Source organism: Salmo trutta, chromosome 3 (assembly GCF_901001165.1).
Source record: "Salmo trutta chromosome 3, fSalTru1.1, whole genome shotgun sequence".
Classification (NCBI taxonomy): Eukaryota; Metazoa; Chordata; class Actinopteri; order Salmoniformes; family Salmonidae; genus Salmo; species Salmo trutta.
The window spans coordinates 39,002,959-39,025,069 of record NC_042959.1 but is presented as its reverse complement, the minus strand read 5'-3'; the positions used below and the strand labels follow the sequence as shown (position 1 = coordinate 39,025,069).

The following is a 22,111-nucleotide window of genomic DNA, read 5'->3' as shown; positions in this document are numbered from 1 at the left end:
TCAAAGGGCCAGCTGTGCTGCCCTGTTCTGAGCCAACTGCAATTTTCCTAAGTCCTTTTTTGTGGCACCTGACCACACGACTGAACAGTAGTCAAGGTGCGACAAAACTAGGGGCTGTAGGACCTGCGTTGTTGATAGTGTTGTTAAGAAGGCAAAGCAGTGCTTTATTATGGACATACTGCTCCCCATCTTAGCTACTGGGCTCCCGAGTGGCACAGCAGTCTAAGGCATTGCATCTCAGTGCAAGAGGTGTCACTACACAGCCTGGATTTGAACCAGGGACTATCACATCCGGCCGTGATCGGGTGGCACACAATTGGCCCAGCGTCGTCCGGTTTTGGCCGGGGTAGGCCGTCATAGTAAATAAGAATTTGTTCTTAACTGACTTGACTAGTTAAATAAAGGTTACCTTTAAAAATAATACTGTGTTTTAACCATGACAGTTTACAATCTAGGGTTACTCCAAGCAGTTTAGTCATCTCAATTTCCACATTATTTATTAAAAGATTATGTTGAGGTTTATTTAAAAAAAAAATAATAATTGGACTGCGTGAGGCAAGTGGTGGTCATGCCAGATACTGACTGGTTTTCTGATCCATTCCCCTACCTTTTTTTATAAGGTATCTGTGACCAACAGATGCATATCTGTATTCCCAGTCATGTGAAATCCAAAGAATAGGGCATAATTAATTTATTTCAACTGTCTGATTTCCTTATGAACTGTAACTCAGTAAAATCTTTGAAATTGTTCCATACTGGGTTCATATTTTTTGGCTGTGTCATTTGTATCACACCAAAGGATGTTTTATGCAGTTTGGGCAATCTGGGGCCTCGGAGTTTAGCTAGCATTCTAATACTGTACCCACTAAAATATGTTCACATTATGTCATACAGATGAATGATTTCAAGCATTTTCATGTAAAAGGTGTTGCACCAAATGAAAATAAAATGGGCACTAATGTGGGAGGATAAAAAAAAGTCCTATATATTGATACATTCGTAATCAAACTCACCCTCAGATCATGTCATGTCTTCTGCACTTCCTGTTTCGGCAAGGATCCTCCAACCGCAATGGTTTCCAGATAATAGCTCGTTTTAATATCAAAATATTGCGCCACACCGGTGGATATAACCTCTTCTTTTTTTTTTTTTTTTTTATATTTTTATAATAACTACATTTGTTCAGAGAAAATTAAGTATGGATGAACTTGAGAAATATTGTCACGAATAGACGCGTTAATGTGCTACATATTGGAGAGAAGGGTTTCGCTTATTTTTCTTTTTTTAATTTGAATTTTCTAAAACATTTCACATTTAGTTAAAGAACATTTTATAAAAAATATTATTAATGGTACGAGTCTGTAGATCCAAACAAAGCAGTGTCTTCATAACCATACAATAGTTTTCACAAATGAAAGTAAGTTATTCATGTTTTTAGGCACATTGAAGTGAAAAAAAAGCAGTGGCATGTCAACCACCCATTTATTCTCTGACTGCCTCAGGTATTTGTACTATACGTCTGAGTGTGATTGAAAGTGTTAGTATTGTAACTTCTCTCCCTTTCGTTCACTCTCTGATATTCCTTGTTTTTATAATCATCGCATCCAGACTTGAGTTAATGTGGAAATGAACAAGTCACTCATAAGTAATTGCATTTGAAGACCTTTGTTAAGACTGCCCCCGAGCCAGGGATATTGATTTGCACAAAGCATAGCCATTCTCATAAGCTCTAACCCCTCATCATGCCCTTAATAAAGTTGGCAGGAAATCATACATGCCGAGGAGGTAATTGCATTTCAATCATCTTTATTAATGGAGTAACTAGTTTTGCATGTGTGGTCGAATTCCAAATTGCCTCAACATCCTGTTTAGTCATTCTGTGGGGGCTGGGACTGGCTGTCACTGACCCTCTGACTTCCTCCTGTTGGGTCGGCGTGGTGCGTCTGAGGCTATCCTGCTGGGTGCTCCAGACCAGAGCTATCTCCAGCCTCCAGACAGGCACAGGCTGCTTATCTCAGCCTCTTCCTGTGCCACGGCAGGGCGGTGGCATGTAGGGTGTTGTGGTAGAGAGTGACTGGTAGCCCCTCCCTGATCTCTCCTCAAATAGAGAGCAGGGTTATGAAAATGGTTGTTACCATCGACGGAGATTCACACGGCTGAGTTACAGTAAATGGGGATGAATAAAATGCAGTGCCTGATTTGAATCTGTGTTATTGTAGTCAGTCCATATAGACAATGGTCTTGTTTATTAGTTTCCCAAATCCCTGGAAGGCTTCCCTCTAAACTATATTACAGTCTTTCCCTCTGTCTCCATAGTAAATGCCTGTCTCTCCCTCACAGCAGTGACTGCAGCATCATGGCCTCTGGACCATCAGATGTGATGACCAACCAGGATCCTGCAGTCCCCACAGAAGAGTGCACAGGTAAACCCACACTTTAACTGGCTTTGATAGCTCTTTAAAGGGGCTCTTCACTATTATCTTGTCATTGGTAAATAGCACTACCACAGACAGAGTTTCCTATGACTGCATTACGGCAGATCTGATCAGATTTACAGTATCTAGTCTGTAGGGAGGGAATGGCAAAACTACTCCTTGTCCACACAGTTTGCATATATCCTCAGAGGCCTAGATCCATGTCTGAGAAGCCTTGGGGTTCATTGTAAGTTGAAGTGATAAAATTATCATTGTGAGAATCCCGCCACATGATCCATGCAAAGGTATTAGTGTTTCTTCCAGACCTGTGTGCTGTTAGCTCTCTCAGAAAGCATTGGCCTTCAGGGAGGATCAGGCCAAGCTTAAGAAGTGATATTATTACAGTTTTATTGGCAGGAAATTAAGTAAAATATAATACATCTCACCACCCCTAAAGAACATATTTTTACGATGTCCATCCGCCAACTCTACTGTGATATGCTCTGGGAACGAGGAAGTCGGGGACTGCAAGGTCAGACTTGGCCCAGTCTCTGGAGGGCTAGCCGGGATGTGGATTAGCGCTTTCCTTCAGGAATAGGTCACACTGACAATCTCCTCTATTGGTTTGAACTTCTAAAGCGGAGGGCGAAGTCCATTAAAGTAAATCATTTGTCAATGGCTGGAGGTGTGCCGGCCAGGCGGTATGCCAGGGGATAATGTGGCGTACCCTGATAGTCAGGGGGAGGGGGTTAAGCTGCAGTCACGATAGAAGCCCTGTGTGTAATATGTCCGTGGAATTAGAGGGGTCTTGGCCATGCCTCTTCCCAGGGTTACAGCTTGTAATATAATTAACATCAAATCAAGGAGAGTAATTTGTTGTTAGGTGCTCACAAGATCAATGAGGATATTTAGTGGGAGAGTTTCTTGTGTCTGACTGTTTATTTGTGTTTCCCATCTAAGCCCAAATTTGGCCTGTTGGTCAAAAAAAACCTCTCTGCACAAAAATATCTTGGTCTCAGCTTACATGTTCAGCTACTATATACATTCATAAATCTGTAGTAGTCCCTCTCCTACTGGAATTGAGTTTTCCCTTGATTGTTGACTTCAGCCATACTGAATGGCCCAATTCAAAGTGTGTGATAATGCCAGCTCAAGGCCTTGTCTGTAATTGGATCTCAAGTGTTTTCCAGAGCATGTGAGCAAAAGGATTGTGTGGCTTTATATAGAAATATAGTCACTTCTACCAACCTTCACTTCTCCAAGGCAGTGCTTGCTCTTTAATCAGACAATTGCATTCCGGGCTGCTAAAGGTCTCCATCCTAGAATTGTTCATGTTGTAGTCATCCCCTCTCAAATATTGGCAACATTTGTATGGATCCAACTAACTTGACCTTCTCTTTGATAATTGGCCTTTCTGCTGCACTGTTTCACCTTCTGCTGCTATTTTGGCGTAAAGTCATTGTTTCTAAAATGGTGTCTGTGTTATGATTTTGCACCTCTGCAAACAGTTAAGATCTCTGCCTTGTATTATTCTCAAGATTTGGGGTAGGGGACAGAGTTTTTAGTTAAAAAGAGGTGTTGAGATTTTAAACTGGTGCTAAATTGAACTGTTGAAGTGTTTTACTACCCCTCTCACTTGGTAATGCAACAGTACATGGGTTTTTGACCAACACAGGGTAAATTATTCTCACTTTACTTGAGTTGTTTGGTAGTGAAAGACAAATGGTTAGGGAATAGCTCCCATTGTAAACTGGAGATGTTTAACCCCGAATGCTTTAACCATGATGTTATCTATCTCCATTCTAGGCAAGAAGAAGTCCAAGTTCCAGACCTTCAAGAACTTTTTTGCTAAGAAGAAGAGGAAAGAGGCTGCCACTCCTGCTGGGGACAATGGGTTGAAGTCTAGCCAGTCCAGTGACAATGTCAATGCCCCTGAACCAGCATTCCTCATCCGGTCTGAGAAAGACGAGGGCTCCGGGTAAGATTATATTCTTCTCACAGGTATCTTTTGGTCATCACTATGGCAACAGCCTTCAGGAACCATAAACACAATATTTACATCTTACAGTTAAATGAGGAAATGCAAGCGATTTTCATTTCGTCCTTAACAAAGAACAAATGTCACAGAATTTCTCCTCTATGTTTACAACTTTAAAGGCACATATTTGTCCTAATATAGAGTGGACCGCTGGGAATTAACGTTCTGCCTACCACTTAGTCACCTGAATAATAAATCAAGTCTTGTCCGCTAATTTTAGAGTTTAGTGAATTTTAGTTCATTAAACATGCAGCCTCATAGGCTACCTGCTGCAGATATCTTCCCCAGAGACATGGATAGAGTCCTAAATGGCACCCTATTCCCTATTCAGTGCACTACTTTTGATCAGGATCCATAGTGTTCCGTTTCAAAAGTAGTGCACCATATAGGTAGTAGGGTTGCATTTGGGACATTGCCAGAGCTAGTGACTTGTCATTACTGCTCCTTTAGGTTTTTCTACAAATGTTATTAGATTTATTACTACATGATTGGATGGATGACCCAGCCACGGCCTGACTGCTACTTAGGGGAGAGCTCTGGGGCCTCATTTATAATCTCTGTAAGTTTCACACTAAATGTCTGTGTGCCATTTCTGAAAAGACTGCATACGTCAAAAAATATTGAGATCACGCCATACATCTACGTGTTTCCTGTTATAAAGCAGACCTGTTGTAAACTGTGTGCATTGTGAACAAGCATTATAGTTCCGCCTGGAAAATGCTCACGTGACCTTTTTTATGGTGACAATAACGGCCTTATTTGCAGTTTGAGTTGAAACTTTTGGAAATAGGCCACAGCATTTAAGGTGTGTTGCCAGAATATTTTGCTGTGACTCTGACTATCGCTGTAGTATTCAGCAAAGCTCTGTGACCATTTCTGAAATAAAAAAATCGATGACAAATTTGTTTGAACATTTTATTGAACAATGTTTTGCATTGACTATTTCCCCCAACCAAACTATGCGGCACTGCCTGTGAATTCTGAAACATTGTCTAGGCCTAATTGAGGCAATTACATGGTGAACTGTCTGTTCTACCGTTGGCAACTTTTTTTTTTTTTTTTTACGTTCTATTGTAGCCAACTAACGTAGCCAACATAAGCTATTTTGGTTATCTATTTACTACTGTGAAGTAGTTACAATTCATCCCATCTCTCATTAAATTGATCTTCATTTGTTGTATTAGCTACTTCGGGAGTATGAAACCATTTCAGTCAGAAAAGGTGAGGAACTTCTGCATTGATCATGGAAATAAAATAATCAGGAAATAAAGTTTATTTTTATTGAAAAGATAAAATAAATAGATTTTCGCTCTTCTCACTAACGGCAAATAACTGCATCATGTCTTTTGGATTTTATGAATAAGCATGTCATTTCCCCCATTTGCACAAAATACTACTTGCCTGCTTGCAAGGCAATGCTTCAACTATCAGAAATTGTGTGCACATATGGTCAAAAGTGTGTGGGAAGTTAAGCATGTTCTCACATCAAGTACATTTATTTTATATATGCCAACTTTTGCGTGAACAGGTGCCGCACGTTTTGTGGTAGTGTTTGTAAATGAGGCCCCAAATGGTCTGATTTTGTCATTTAACATGAAATCTCATACTCAATTGTTCTATTTCTTTTTTGCAAGGTCAAAAATCTACATGGGAAATAAGGCTCTGTCACATGACAGTGTCTTTGTCTCCGATTTGCCCCTGTCAGAGGTAAACGAGGATCTGGGAGCCTTTCAGGACAGCATCCATGGAAAAGTCAAGTCTCTACAGGTGGGTAGTTAAGCCTGTGTTCCATACTTGGACTGGCTGTAATTCTGGCTGTTGTACCTATAGTCCTATATCATACACCCACAACAAGTGAAAACAATGTGTCTCCGTGGCTTGTGTTAGTATCCGATATTTAGCTCTCTTAAATCGGTATTAGATTTGGCACTCTGTCCGTAGAACCTGGGTATAAAATTAGCCAGTCTGGTCATAAGCCGGGTAGACTGGGCGCTAGCTAGTTAAGGCTCATCCTTAGGTCTTACTACCTGGAGTGTTCTGGGCAGACTCCCACAAAGGGCCGGCGTGTACGCGCAGGGTAATATATACAGCGGTCTGATGCACAACAGTGTTGACTAGGCACAACAACATATTAAAATGGAGGAGATAACAGACTTGGCTGGTGATGTTCAGTCTATAATAAATCCATTTGGAGAAGGATGGGGATTCTAAAACCTTTTGTTGGAAGGAGACAGACTTGAGACTGTGTCCTTGAGAGCAGCTGAGCTCATTCAGATAGCAGTATCACAGATACACACACTTTCTTTCACCACGCAAAGTCTGTTTTTCAGCTAGAATGGACCTATTGTTGCTTAACTCACTTTCACTTATCATTCTACTTTGACGAGTTCTCAACCACTAGGTAGGGTAGCATGCTCTCAGAATACGTGATCTGAAAGCGAAAAAACAATCTTAGTACACTATTGCTGCACACGAGTCATAATTGTAAAAGAGTTTTACATGAATGCATTGCAAAATCCAAGGTTGATAAGTATGTTGTCCTGCAGCTCCAGCTGAAACAGGCCATCAGGCTAGGCTCTCCTCCGTCTCCATGTGTGAAGAAGGGGGATGACGCAGGGACTCTGTCTGAGGATGACGGCCTTCCCTGCAGCCCACCAGAGTACTCCACCCTGCACGCCGTCCTGGCTGGGGTGTCCCACAGGGTACGCATCATTATGCAGTGAGGACTGGCATAGTGTTCATGGGGTCAACTTCATGTTTGCAATCATTAGACCAGATTACCTACATGGCTAGTTCTGGTCTTCAGTACCTATTATAATTGTGTGGCATGTACTACGTGACTGCAGTCACATGATACCTGTCACATGATACCTGTCACATACAATACCACACATTCATGTTTCATGAAAGCTACCGTGAGGATGACTCTATGCACTCATGCTTACGTCTACAGCTCTATTACCCTTTTATAACTGCATTGTCACTCATCCTGTCTCTCTCCTTCCAAACTGGTACAGAGGAACAGCTCCCTGAGTCTGGAGGGAACAGACAGCGACGAAGACCAGGTAATAACCCGTTTCCCATGCTATTTTGTTAATATAGTCAAGTGCTTACTATTCAGTGGACACAGTGAATGATCCTCCTTGTCATTTGACCATCATGACCAATCAGAATGCATCATTAGCCCAAAGAGGCAGAGAGGAGGCTCCTCTATCGTATGATGTGGAAGAAATGGATCAAGATGAGTGGGTTCTATTGTCATTTGATTTAAAGAAGAATAAATGTTCCCCAGATGTATTACACGAGTTGACGTCTTAGAGTACATCTGTCTTGATGAAGTATAAAGCTGTGTGTCTTCTGAAGCTTGTACTCTTCAAGAAATGAAAGCTTCTGTGTCAGATGCAGTGTTAAGCAATAGAAGTGAGTCAGGATGGAGGCATCGTTGAGCTTCATACGTCAATAATATGTACAGTGAGGGGAAAAATGTATATGATCCCCTGCTGATTTTGCCCACTGACAAAGAAATGATCAGTCTATAATTTTAATGGTAGGTTTATTTGAACAGTGAGAAACAGAATAACAACAAAAAAATCCTGAAAAACGCATGTCAAAAATGTTATAAATTGATTTGCATTTTAATGAGGGAAATAAGTATTTGACTCCTCTGCAAAACATGACTTAGTACTTTGTGGCAAAACCCTTGTTGGCAATCAGAGGTCAGACGTTTCTTGTAGTTGGCCACCAGGTTTGCACACATCTCAGGAGGGATTTTGTCCCACTCCTCTTTGCAGATCGTCTCCAAGTCATTAAGGTTTCGAGGCTGATGTTTGGCAACTCGAACCTTCAGCTCCCTCCACAGATTTTCTATGGGATTAAGGTCTGGAGACTGGCTAGGCCACTCCAGGACCTTAATGTGCTTCTTCTTGAGCCACTCCTTTGTTGCCTTGGCTGTGTGTTTTGGGTCATTTGTCATGCTGGAATATCCATCCACGACCCATTTTCAATGCCCTGGCTGAGGGAAGGAGGTTCTCACCCAAGATTTGACGGTACATGGCCACGTCCATCATCCCTTTGATGCGGTGAAGTTGTCCTGTCCTCTAAGCAGAAAAGCATCCCCAAAGCATAATGTTTCCACCTCCATGTTTGACGGTAGGGATGGTGTTCTTGGGGTCATAGGCAGCATTCCTCCTCCAAACACAGCGAGTTGAGTTGATGCCAAAGAGCTCCATTTTGGTCTCATCTGAACACAACACTTTCACCCAGTTGCCCCCTGAATCATTCAGATGTTCATTGGCAAATTTCAGACTGGCATGTGTATGTGCTTTCTTGAGCAGGGGGACCTTGCGGGCGCTGCAGGATTTCAGTCCTTCACGGCATAGTGTGTTACCAATTGTTTTCTTGGTGACTATGGTCCCAGCTGCCTTGAGATCATTGACAAGATCCTCCCGTGTAGTTCTGGGCTGATTCCTCACCGTTCTCATGATAATTGCAACTCCACGAGGTGAGATCTTGCATGGAGCCCCAGACCAAGGGAGATTGACAGTTCTTTTGTGTTTCTTCCATTTGCGAATATTCACACCAATTGTAGTCACCTTCTCACCAAGCTGCTTGGCGATGGTCTTGTAGCCCGTTCCAGCCTTGTGTAGGTCTACAATCTTGTCCCTGACATCCTTGGAGAGCTCTTTGGTCTTGGCCATGGTGGAGAGTTTGGAATCTGATTGATTGATTGCTTCTGTGGACAGGTGTCTTTTTATACAGGTAACAGAGATTAGGAGCACTCCCTTTAAGAGTGTGCTCCTCATCTCAGCTCGTTACCTGTATAAAAGACACCTGGGAGCCAGAAATCTTTCTAATTGAGAGGGGGTCAAATGCTTATTTCCCTCATTAAAATGCAAATCAATTTATAACATTTTTGACATGCGTTTTTCTGGATTGTTTTGTTGTTCTGTCTCTCACTGTTCAAATAAACCTACCATTTAAAATTATAGACTGATCATTTCTTTGTCAGTGGGCAAACGTACAAATCAGCAGGGGATCAAATACTTTTTTCCCTCACTGTATACCATATGCGACTGAGGCTCAGTGCAGCTACATTGCGTTGTTGGCCATATTTACACCATACATGTACACAGTGGTTTGTTATACACATCAGAATTTAGGATCCTTAGATACTGCTCTTTTCTGCCTCTCTATGTCTGTGAATGATTTGGCAAAAGTCTTATGATCAAATGTAATTACTGCAACTTATTCATGAGTTAACGTAAACAAGACAGTCAGTGGAATAATGCTGTGTGAAGTGTATCTGCCTCAGTGCGTATGTTGGTGTTATTATCGCAGCTGGCAGGCTCACACTCGACATAATGGGACCATTGGAATGAATAGACACTTGGCTAGTTTCTATGAATGCTGATTGAATCTTTTAAGCTTTTCTCAATTGAATTTGATTGAAAGGAATCTGCCAAGGGACTCCAAATAATCGTCTGAAGTTGTGAAAGGAATGTCCTAAAAAAGGAAAACCACAATTGGCATTTGATTGACTTAAAAAGGCTTACACAGCCCTCCGATAGTAGCTTCTATTGTTTTTGTATATACACGATAGTATACACATTTTTTTTTCTTGGGCTATCTTTTCCACTTAGCCAGGAGTTTAAAAAAGGGTCAAAATAAAATGAAAAACCTGCACAGAGTAAATCACTCCACTCAGCATTCCAACTCCTGCCTCGTGGGATGACAAGAAGATTTGGGGGGTGTCCCATAGGAACTGGTGTACCATCTTACCATATGTGATTTTCAGTAGTTGCTGACTGTTCGTCCTGAATGACAAACATAACGCAGGCACACGCATAGAAGCACTTGTTTGTTCTCGGAATTCCAAATAGTTGTCATGCGCTTGTGTTTTGCCTTGCTTGTCATGCCTTCAGCTGGACCCGGAGCTGTAACAAGCTAGAAGATTGTTTTTCGAGCCATAAATGGCAGCGTGCTTTTGGTTTGACCTCTTTTGAAATGGGAAGGGGTGGCAGTACACTCGCTTTGTCTCCCTGCTGCAAGCACCACTGAGAATCCCACCACAAATCTTCAGCTGACGATGATGACCTGACAGTAATAATGCTGCATGTCATTCTGCTGGTCTGTTTCTGCAGGATGTATTGTTTGACTCGGAGAGAGGAAGGTGGGTGGGTGGGGGGGGGTCTCCTGTGTGGTCTGAATGCATTCCATTGGTTTTCTCTGGCAGTCAGGCTGTCTGCTGCAAATGGGGATATTACACCACTCGGAGTCAGGAGGCCCTGCCAAGCCGAGCTCTGGCTATAGAACAAACGCAATACATTAATTTACTATATATATATATATATATATAAAATCAATCCACTCTGCTGGATACAATACAAACACGGAGGTAGTTTCACTTATGACAACCTGTCTCTGGTTACATAGGGCAAATACATTTTGATGCCCATAATAGCAGCAATCCTATTTGCTAAAATGTCCATGTTTGTGTAAAATCTGTATTGTACACTGCTCCAAAAAATAAAGGGAACACTAAAATAACACATCCTAGATCTGAATGAATGAAATACTTTTTTCTTTACATAGTTGAATGTGCTGACAACAAAATCACACAAAAATAATCAATGGAAATCCAATTTATCAACCCATGGAGGTCTGGATTTGGAGTCACACTCAAAATTAAAGTGGAAAACCACACTACAGGCTGATCCAACTTTGATGTAATGTCCTTAAAAGAAGTCAAAATGAGGCTCAGTAGTGTGTGTGTGTGGCCTCCACGTGCCTGTATGACCTCCCTACAACGCCTGGGCATGCTCCTGATGAGGTGGCGAATGGTCTCCTGAGGGATCTCCTCCCAGACCTGGACTAAAGCATCCGCCAACTCCTGGACAGTCTGTGGTGCAACGTGGCGTTGGTGGATGGAGCGAGACATGATGTCCCAGATGTGCTCAATTGGATTCAGGTCTGGGGAACGGGCGGGCCAGTCCATAGCATCAATGCCTTCCTCTTGCAGGAACTGCTGACACACTCCAGCCACATGAGGTCTAGCATTGTCTTGCATTAGGAGAAACCCAGAGCCAACCGCACCAGCATATGGTCTCACAAGGGGTCTGAGGATCTCATCTCGGTACCTAATGGCAGTCAGGCTACCTCTGGCGAGCACATGGAGGGCTGTGTGGCCCCCCAAAGAAATGCCACCCCACACCATGACTGACCCACCGCCAAACCGGTCATGCTGGAGGATGTTGCAGGCAGCAGAACGTTCTCTACGGTGTCTCCAGACTCTGTCACGTCTGTCACATGTGCTCAGTGTGAACCTGCTTTCATCTGTGAAGAGCACAGGGCGCCAGTGGCGAATTTGCCAATCTTGGTGTTCTCTGGCAAATGCCAAACGTCCTGCACGGTGTTGGGCTGTAACCACAACCCCCACCTGTGGACGTCGGGCCCTCATACCACCCTCATGGAGTCTGTTTCTGACCGTTTGAGCAGACACATGCACATTTGTGGCCTGCTGGAGGTCATTTTGCAGGGCTCTGGCAGTGCTCCTCCTGCTCCTCCTTGCACAAAGGCGGAGGTAGCGGTCCTGCTGCTGGGTTGTTGCCCTCCTACGGCCTCCACGTCTCCTGATGTACTGGCCTGTCTCCTGGTAGCGCCTCCATGCTCTGGACACTACGCTGACAGACACAGCAAACCTTCTTGCCACAGCTCGCATTGATGTGCCATCCTGGATGAGCTGCACTACCTGAGCCACTTGTGTGGGTTGCAGACTCCGTCTCATGCTACCACGAGTGAAAGCACCGCCAGCATTCAAAAGTGACCAAAACATCAGCCAGGAAGCATAGGAACTGAGAAGTGGTCTATGGTCACCACCTGCAGAACCACTCCTTTATTGGGGGTGTCTTGCTAATTGCCTATAATTTCCACCTGTTGTCTATTCCATTTGCACAACAGCATGTGAAATTTATTGTCAATCAGTGTTGCTTCCTAAGTGGACAGTTTGATTTCACAGAAGTGTGATTGACTTGGAGTTACATTGTGTTGTTTAAGTGTTCCCTTTATTTTTTTGAGCAGTATATATGACAAATGGCTATTTATCGTAAGAATCCATTTCTAGTATGAAAGCAAGATGTTAAGTCAGAGGTGGACCATTTGCATTCTTCTTTTGAGCTTCCTCACTAAAGGTTAGACAAGTTGTCATTGCAGGTGACTTAAAGTAAATCGGGGTGTCACTGAAGGTCATTCGCTCTTCTGTCAGAGTGAATTGCTGTCAGAAACAGTAGAGTAAACCTACCTACATTCCAGAGCACTGAGAGCTGAGGCTTGTATTTGTTCAGCTAATGTCAGTGGGAGCCAGGCAGAAAAATGCCAGGACATAGGTCTGCCTGGGACATTTGTAGTGACGCTCGACGCTGCTAGGAGATCTTTATAATGGCGTCCCTGACATTGTTTATCCAGCTGTACAGACAGTCAGTCTTCCCTCTTCTCCATTTCTTATGGCTTTTCCTTTGTCTTGAGTAGGAAACTCACCCATATTTTAGGATATGGTTAATCTGTGTCAGGAGAAACTATATTTGATCCACAATTCAGCATTCTTGAATCTGTTTAGCTGGCACCTGGCATCAGCAGAGAGTAATGTGACGTGTGGACAGATGTCTGTAGACATTGAGATAGTAAGAGGTTGTAATAATATTATTTACTGTATTAAAATGGCCTCTCTCTCTCCCCTCATGTGTAGATGTCCTGTGAGGCGGGCTCAAGATCGGTCAGTCCCCTGGTCCCCCTGCCTGTAGACTTCAGCCAGCCTGCCAGTCCCATGGGCTGCCTAGACAACACCGCCGCTCGCCACCGCCTGGCCGTCCGACACAAGGCCTGCTCCAAGATGAGGAAACCCACCACTGTAAGATGTACAGTTGAAGGCGGAAGTTTACATACACCTTAGCCAAATACATTTAAACTCAGTTTTTCACAATTCATGACATTTAATCCTATTAGAAATTCCCTGTTTTAGGTCAGTTAGGATCACCACTTTATTTTAAGAATGTGAAAAGTCAGAATAATACTAGAGATTTATTTTAGCTTTTATTTCTTTCATCACATTTCCAGTGGGTCAGAAGTTTACATATACTCAATTAGTATTTGGTAACATTGCCTTAAACAATTTAAACTTGGCCAAACGTTTCGGGTAGCCTTCCACAAACTTCTCACAATAAGTTGGGTGAATTTTGGCCCATTCCTCCTGGCAGAGCTGGTGTAACTGAGTCAGGTTTGTGGGCCTCCTTGCTCACAGACACTTTTTCAGTTCTGCCAACAAATGTTCTATAATATTGAGGTCAGGGCTTTGTGATGGCCACTCCAATACCTTGACTTTGTTGTCCTTAACCTCTCTAGGGAAGGTGGGACGAAATCGTTTTTTACATTTACAACGAAAGCAAAACATTAGATTATGTTTGGCAAGTACATAGACACAAAAAAACCACAGCCATTTCCAAGCAACTAGCATGCATCACAAATACCCAAAACACAGCTAAATGCAGCACTAACCTTTGATCTTCATCAGATGACACTCCTAGGACATTGTTATACAATACATGCATATATGCGATAAATGTTGACAAAATACATAATTATTTTAAGAATTATAGATACAGAACTCCTTTATGCAATAGCTATGTCCGATTTTAAAATGGCTTTTTGGCGAAAGCACATTTTGCGATATTCTGAGTACATAGCTCGGCCGTCACGGCTAGCTAATTTGACACCCACCAAGTTTGGGACAACCTAAACTCAGAATTACTATTAGAAAAATTGGATTACCTTTGCTGTTCTTCGTCAGAATGCACTCCCAGGACTTCTACTTCAACAACAAATGTTGTTTTGGTTCCAAATAATCCATAGTTCTATTCAAAGAGCTCCGTTTTGTTCGTGCGTTCAGGTCACTATCCGAAGGGTGACGCGTGAGCGCATTTCGTGACAAACTTTCAAAAAATTCCATTACCGTACTTAGAAGCATGTCAAAAGCTGTTTAAAATCAAGTTTTATGTGATTTTTCTCGTAAAATCGGGATAATATTTCAACCGGGCAACGTTGGATTCATTCAAAGGCTGAAAGAAAAAAATGGAGGAGTCTCGTGAACGCGCATCTCAGTCTCGCTGACCACTAACAAATTCTGCTGCTGTTCTTTGCCCAGAGACAGCAGACAGCCCATTCCACTTTCTGGCGGCTTTAGAGAGCCAATGGAAGCCTTAGAAAATGTCACGTTACAGCACAGATGCTGTATTTTCGATAGAGATGCAACAGAAGGACAAGAAATTGTCAGACAGGGCACTTCCTGTATGGCATCTTCTCAGGTTTTGGCCTGCCATATGAGTTCTGTTATACTCCAGCATCTTCACAAGGTCCTTTGCTGTTGTTCTGGGATTGATTTGCACTTTTCACACCAAAGTACGTTAATCTCTAGGAGACAGAATGTGTCTGCTGCCTGAGCGGTATGACGGCTGCGTGGTCCCATGGTGTTTATACTTGCGTACTATTGTTTGTACAGATGAACGTGGTACCTTCAGGCGTTTTGGAAATGGCTCCCAAGGATGAACCAGACTTATGGAGGTCTACAATTTATTTATTTTTTCCTGAGGTCTTGGCATGCACAAAGTAGATACCTTAACCTACTTGCCAAAACTATAGTTTGTTAACAAGAGATTTGTGGAGTGGTTGGAAAATGAGTTTTAAGGACTCCAACCTAAGTATATGTAAACTTCTGACTACAACTGTACATACCCATCCCCTTCTAGCACAACCAACCCCTCTCCCTGACTCCCCTGGCCAACATACACCAAACCCACCCCCTTCTATTCCATACCCAGCCCAAGTCCCCTTTGATCATCAGCGCAGAACCCCATAAAAATCCATCCCATGAGCCAAGTGTCCAGCCCATCTAGCCCAACCACAACGCGCCAGCCTGCCGTCAACTTGCATGGCTCATGAGTCTACCAGATCTTTGTAAAACATGTGTCAGATATGACTGAAGCTGGACAGATAATTTATCTTGAAATGAACTGTATCATTAAGATTACATTATGACTCATCTCTGCCATATTTCTTTTGCTCAGAGGGTTGATGGCAGGGCTGAGGGAGAATCATTCCAAGAGGAAAGACTGAGTGTTGTCATTCCAGAATCTGTGGAGGAGGACAAGGAGGAAGGTAATATAAATGATCCTTATTACAGTAACATTACACAAAATATTGATGCAATATCGGAAAGATTATCGTTCATGGTATTGAGTAAGAATGGTTGTCATAATGCTTTAGTGACTTGCTTATAGTGGCTCTGCTCAGACGTAGTTGTGTGTTCTAGATATGAAATGTGAGCAGACTGGTGCTGCCGAGAAGGAGTGGACCGATGGGGCCGTGGTATCCCAGCAGGCCGAGCGATCAGCCCCAGATAAGGAGGATGAGCAGAGGGACAAACCGGAAGTGTCTCAGGATGTCTCTTCCTCAACCCCTTCCATACAGAATGAGTCTGACTCTGAGGAATGTCTCTCAGGCCAGGCTAAGGCTCTGACCCAGACTGCACCCCTGCCTGGCTCCCTGGACTCTCTGGAGCCCCCTACTAGAGACTACGATGACTTCCTCCTGGCCCCTACTGGGTGTGAGGCAGCTGAGGAGGGTGGCTCTCTACTCCAGGAGGTGCTGAGCTCCCTCAAGTGTCCCCTGACATCTGTCCTGGGGCTGGAGGCTGTGCCCCTGGAGGAGGTGAATGTGAAGGGTTTCGACCCTGAGAGCTGGATGGATGAGCTGGCTGATGAGCCTGAGCCTCCGTCCCTTCCTTCAGAGCCAACCCAACAGGAAGAAGCCTGTCTCCCCAGTGATGGACCTGACTGCCCAGCAGAGTCCCAAGAGGAGGAGGAGGGTGAGCCTTATGAGCCTTATGAGTCTGAGGAGGAGTATGTGGTAGAATATTTCAAACCAAAGGAGGAAGAGGAGGATCAAGAGGAAATCAACCCTGAATACTTAAAAGAAGATCAGGACATTCCTTCAGTTTATATGAAAAAGGAGGAAAAGGAAGATGGGGAGGAGGCAGCAGGGGTAGAGGAAAAGGAGGTAGTGGAGGTAGTAGAGGAAGCAGAGGAGGTTGTCCAAGACGAGGCAGAGGAAAAAAAGAAAGATGTGTGGAGGGAGGAGGAAAATACAGAGCCAATCTCAGATGTGCCAGTGCAAACAGCCTTATTGGAGCCAGAGGAAGAAGAGGATGTAACGCCAACCTCTGTGGAGGATGATGCACAGCAGGTTCCACACAATGACACAGACACTGAGAGGGCTTGTGAGAGCCCTGAGTGCCTCACTGAGCTGCCTGACCAAACAGTTAGGGAACAAGCCTGTGTCTCCCAGCTCCCAAATAGCAGTACACCTCCTCCAGATTCCCCAGACCAGCCTGAGTCCGCTATACACACCACACAGGACCAGGAAGAGTCCAGTGTAACGACTGACCAGTACAGTATAACTGGTCCCAGTGCAGCTTCTGGCCCAGAGCAGAGCCCCCAGGAGCCCTGTAGTGGACCAACTGCCACAGAGGATCATGGGAAGCCATCTTGTGGCTCTGAGCAGAGTAGACCCAGGTTCACAATTTCCCCCACCTGGCAAAGGTTGGCCACCAAAGAGCCAACCTCCCCTTCTACATCTCCCTCTGTCACTGTGACTGGGGCTGTGGAAGCGGGGGTTCCAGCAAATACAGATCCCCCAAGTAGAGTGGAGCCACTTAGCCCTGTGGTGGCTGAAGTCCCTGCTTGTCCCAGCAGAACACAGAGCACCACAGCACCCACAAATTCCTCAAAAGACACTCCACCTGCCGTTCCTGCAGCCCAGGAGGAAGGGACCCCTGAGAATCCGTTTGGTGTTAGGCTGAGGAAGACCTCTGTGGGTATGTTGCGCTTAGGATCAGAGAGTGAAACTCCCCCCTCATCCCCTGCACACTCACTTCCCATAGAACCACAGAGGGCCTCGTTCACTGAACCACAGCCACAAAGCAAACCTGCCCTGCTCAGAAAGCCCTCAGAGCTGGACGGTATCGTCAAGCCTAAGAGAACACCAGGTACTAAAACCATCTTAGTCACCATCACACCAGTCATAATTTACAGATGTGTGATATATGGCATATCCTTCACTCACAATGCCACCTTTTGTTTATATATATTTTACAATGTTAAGCTCAATAGACTTCAAATGACAAAACATTTAATCTGTGTATACATGTTTTAGGAATTTGGACTCCTGCTGGACTAACAATTCATACTGAAACAGGTCCATGAGTACTGTTGAGAGCAGACTTATTGAGAGATATCTAAAAAGAGACCTAGAAACACCAAGGAGAGATTCCTCCAAATCAAATCTTATTAGTCACATACGCCGAATACAGTGAAATGCTTACTTACGAGCCCCTGACCAACAATGCAGTTAAAAAAAATATGGATAAGAAATAAAAGTAGCAAGTAATTAAAGAGCAGCAGTAAAATAACAATAGCAAGACTATATACAGGGGGGTACCGGTCCAGAGTCAATGTACGGGGGCACCGGTTAGTTTAGGTGATATGTACATGTAGGTTGAGTTATTAAAGTGACTATGCATAGATGATAACAGAGTAGCAGCGGTGTAAAAGAGAGGGGGGGGTGCGCAAATAGTCTGGGTAGCCATTTGATTAGCTGTTCAGGAGTCTTACGGCTTGGGGGTAGAAGCTGTTGAGAAGCCTCTTGGACCTAGACTTGGCACTCCAGTACCGCTTGCCGTGCGGTAGCAGAGAGAACAGCCTATGACTAGGGTGGCTGGAGTCTTTGCCAATTTTTAAGGCCTTCCTCTGACACCGCTTGGTATAGAGGTCCTGGATGGCAGGAAGCTTGGCCCCATTGATGTACTGGGCCGTACGCACTACCCATTGTAGTGCCTTGCGGTCAGAGGCTGAGAAGTTGCCATACCAGGCAGTGATGCAACCAGTCAGGATGCTCTCGATGGTGCAGCTGTAGAACCTTTTGAGGACCCATGCCAAATCTTTTCGGTGTCCTGAGGGGGAAAAGGTTTTGCCGTGCCCTCTTCACTATGACTATTTCTATCAACAAATTGGCTGTATTCGAATGCTATTGGTTTATGGCATTTGTCTTTCATTGGTTCGTACCTCTATCTTATGTTTCCACTCTAAACAAAAACATTATGCGAAATGAAATTACCAGGCTACTCATACCATATTTCGCACCATTTGAAGACGTTCTTCTGTTTCAGATCTGTCTGTAGGTCACGTGCCTAGTGGGGGATCTGAATCACCAAGCTGGATCTCAGTGGCCAGACAAAAGCAAAGGATCTTCAAAGAGAACTCATTGGAGGAAACCACAGAGAACAAGGTCCCTGCAGAGAAGGTAGGGATGGTGCACATTGTTTTGTGTTCTTTTGTTTAACGAGAAGCCCACTGTTTCAGAGAGGAAAACAGTTGACTTGTCAATCAACCCATCCATCCAGTCCTTAGCTCTTGTTAGCATTTCTTCTGCTATTACGACAGGGTCCACCTTTTGATGCAATATCCAGAGTTTATATGACTGAAGTTGTGTAAGTGCCATTTACTTTGTTATACATGTTGGAATGAATAAGCAGTTCATTCCATCTCTTTCCAGGGGGACCCTAACAGAAAAGGTTCCATTCCTACATTGACGAGTCCTGTCAACAAAGACCAAGCCAAGCCTCCGGGACCTCCTGTAAAAGGTTTGACTCATCAGTATCCCACTCTGCTACCACACACATCACTTTCTTATGAAGTGTTTTCATTGTTCTCACAAAAGACTGGGTGTGATTGATACACTGCTGCCCACATGTGGCTGAAACGTGCGAATAAAATGTTCCTGTTGAAAATGTTCTGTATCTGAGAATGCCTAATCTTCAATGACATATTTAAGTCCATTTTGATAACATTTTGTTGGTTTTAGGACTTATTTTTATCACACCTGCAGTGTCTTTAGGATAATGCAGAGTGATTGTGTCACTAAAGATGTTGTTCTCTGCTTGTTGTCCATAGTGTTGTGTTCTCTTGAGATCTCTAAGCCTGCCGTGGTTGAGAAGGAGGGGAAGAGAGCCCCGGCTCACCCTGCACCTACAGCCCTGGTCCAGGATGAGCCCCCATGGATGGCCCTGGCCAAAAAGAAGGCCAAAGCCTGGAGCGAGATGCCCCAGATAGTTCAGTAAAGACGGGCCGTCTCAAACCGAATCATCCGTCCACTGATGGATCAGAATGCATTTGCACAACCAGAGTATATCTTTTGACTTCTAATACCTTCGGGTTTCTTATTGGACAGATGCTGAAACCCTCCAATCACGTGCTGCGGTGAAAGTCAGTTGGGAATTAGGCCAAATTAGTGAAAATGGCATAAGATTGAATTCAGTTGACATGATATACCTATGTAAAACCAACCAATGAAAGTTATTTGTTTTAATTTTTTAACTGTTATTGTCAGTATTCCTTGTATGAGTGAGGGTCCGGTGTGTCAACTTTAAACCTAGCCTTGAGCTTTGATTTGGAGGATGAATAAGCATGGATGGAGAGAAAGAACTGAAGGGTTCTTTGTATTTATTAAATCTCTTTCATGTGTTTGATGTATTTCTGTTTTATTTTTGTATTGCCTTTTGAACATGTGTACATTAAATGTGCAGTAAATAACAAATGGAATCGCTTTTTCTTTGTCATCTCGCCTTGAGAATATTAAGATATAAACTGTTACTCTTCTTTGTACCTACTGCCAATAGTGCATCAAATATATAGCCATCAGTTTAATCAGAAAGGTATAGGCATACTTAGGCCGTATAATATATTTTTACTGTTAAACAGATGCCCCGCTTCACATTTATACCCCCCAAAAATATTTTGTATCTGATTCATGTGAAAGATTCCTTTTTTTTAAACAATTTTTGACGAATTGAACGATTCACTTTTATTTTAGTAGATATGATTCAGTTCAATCCCAGTGAATCCAATCATGGGAATCTAAATAAGCATTTGTGGAATGCGAACTGTACACTTAGTATTTTAACAAGGGGTTCAAATATATATTTTTTTATTTGCTCACTTTTCAAAAAATTGAATCTGTTTTAATTGAACAGTTAATTAAATGTGTATTGCCCTAGTGGGGACAACTGTTAAACATTAGCTAACCTTACTCTTTAGATAATCTGGGGTTCTCTGAAAACCAGCTGAATAATGGTAACGTTAGCATACAATAGTCTTGCATGCGTGAAACAACTTCGGAACCATTTATCTGCAGGTTGCTAATAGTTTTCTAGTAGTTTTTTGGGGGGGCACCTAGCAGTGAAGGCTTGTTGCTTTTTGGCCAGGGCCAGCCCTGTGGATAGCCAGTGCGAGATGGCAGGAAACCCCCATGCAAAGATTCATGCAGCAGTCGAACCCTTACCAAGGAGTATTTTTTTTCAGAGTAATAAAGGTCTAGTTCATAAATTGTGGAGATTTTTTATTTTTTTTTAGCAGCAGAGATGTTTTTGGGTGTCAGATTTTAGTGTAGAACAACTACAGGGGGTTTTGAGAAAAGGGGTTCCTGCCTCCCAGGCCGACTGCCTGGAGTAAGTTCTGTTGGGACCTAAGTAGCGGGAAGGAGTGTGTTGGGGATAGTGGTGTGTGTGTGTGTGTGTGTGTATTTTATTTATTTATATATATATACACAGTGCGTTCGTTAAGTATTCAGACCTCTTTTTCCACATTTTGTTACGTTACAGCCTTATTCTAAAATGTATTTAATTGTTTTTATTCCCTTATCAATCTACAAACAATACCCCACAATGAGGGACACATTTCACTTCATGCCTGGAAAGTAGAGTTCCTACAGATTATACACAGTGGCTAGTTTATTAGGTACACCCATCTAGTACCGGGCTGGACACCCTTTTGCCACCAGAACAGCCTGAATTCTTTGGGGAATGGATTCTACAAGGTGTCGGAAATGTTCATGGCTCAATTGGTATCAAGGGACATAACGTGTCAGGAAAACATTCCCCACACCACTACCACCTGCTTGATGGGTCCATGATCTCATGCTGCTTACGCCAAATCCTGACTCTGCCATCAGCGTGACGCAACAGGAACTGTGATTCGTAGGACCAGGCAATGTTTTTCCACTTCTCATTGGCCAGTGTTGGTGATTGTGTGCCCACTGGAGCCACTTCTTGTTTTTAGCTGAAAGGAGTGGAATCCGGTATTGTCGTCTGCTGCAATAGCCCATCCGTGAGAAGAATCGGCGAGTTGTGTGATCCGAGATGCCGTTCTGCACACCACTGTTGTACTGCACCGTTATTTGTCTGTTTGTGGCCCGCCTGTTAGCTTGCATGATTCTTGCCATTCTCCTTCAACCTCTCTCATCAACGAGCTGTTTTCGGCCACAGGACTGCTGCTGACTGGATGTTTTGTCTTTCTCACATCATTCTCATTAAACCCAGTGAGGGTTGCCGTTTCTGAGAAACTGGATCCAGCACGCCTGGCACCGACGATCATACCACACTCAAAGTTGCTTAGGTCACTTGTTTTCCCCATTATAACTTCGAATAGAACAGTAACTGCATGCCTCAATGCCTGTCTGCCTGCTTAACAGTAAATACAGTGCCTTTTGAAAGTATTCATAC

At 43.5% G+C, this 22,111-nt stretch overlaps 1 protein-coding gene across 8 annotated transcripts in view; it reads left to right on the top strand.

Moving 5' to 3' along the window:
* Positions 1 to 20,148, top strand: part of LOC115174993 (uncharacterized protein KIAA1211-like) — a 44,587-nt gene extending 24,439 nt beyond the window's left edge. For 7 of the 8 annotated variants that reach the window (XM_029734143.1, XM_029734135.1, XM_029734111.1 and 4 more), the window contains 11 exons: positions 2,341 to 2,423; positions 4,221 to 4,392; positions 6,087 to 6,219; positions 6,999 to 7,154; positions 7,470 to 7,517; positions 13,193 to 13,354; positions 15,564 to 15,654; positions 15,809 to 17,542; positions 18,722 to 18,855; positions 19,108 to 19,195; positions 19,506 to 20,148. In XM_029734143.1, the coding sequence (XP_029590003.1) occupies positions 2,357 to 2,423; positions 4,221 to 4,392; positions 6,087 to 6,219; positions 6,999 to 7,154; positions 7,470 to 7,517; positions 13,193 to 13,354; positions 15,564 to 15,654; positions 15,809 to 17,542; positions 18,722 to 18,855; positions 19,108 to 19,195; positions 19,506 to 19,672 (2,952 nt within the window). In that variant the 5' untranslated portion in view covers positions 2,341 to 2,356 and the 3' untranslated portion in view covers positions 19,673 to 20,148. The remainder of the gene's footprint in view (positions 1 to 2,340; positions 2,424 to 4,220; positions 4,393 to 6,086; positions 6,220 to 6,998; positions 7,155 to 7,469; positions 7,518 to 13,192; positions 13,355 to 15,563; positions 15,655 to 15,808; positions 17,543 to 18,721; positions 18,856 to 19,107; positions 19,196 to 19,505) is intronic. The other variant, XM_029734151.1, reaches the window with a different exon arrangement.
* The last annotated feature ends 1,963 nt before the right edge of the window (positions 20,149 to 22,111 follow it).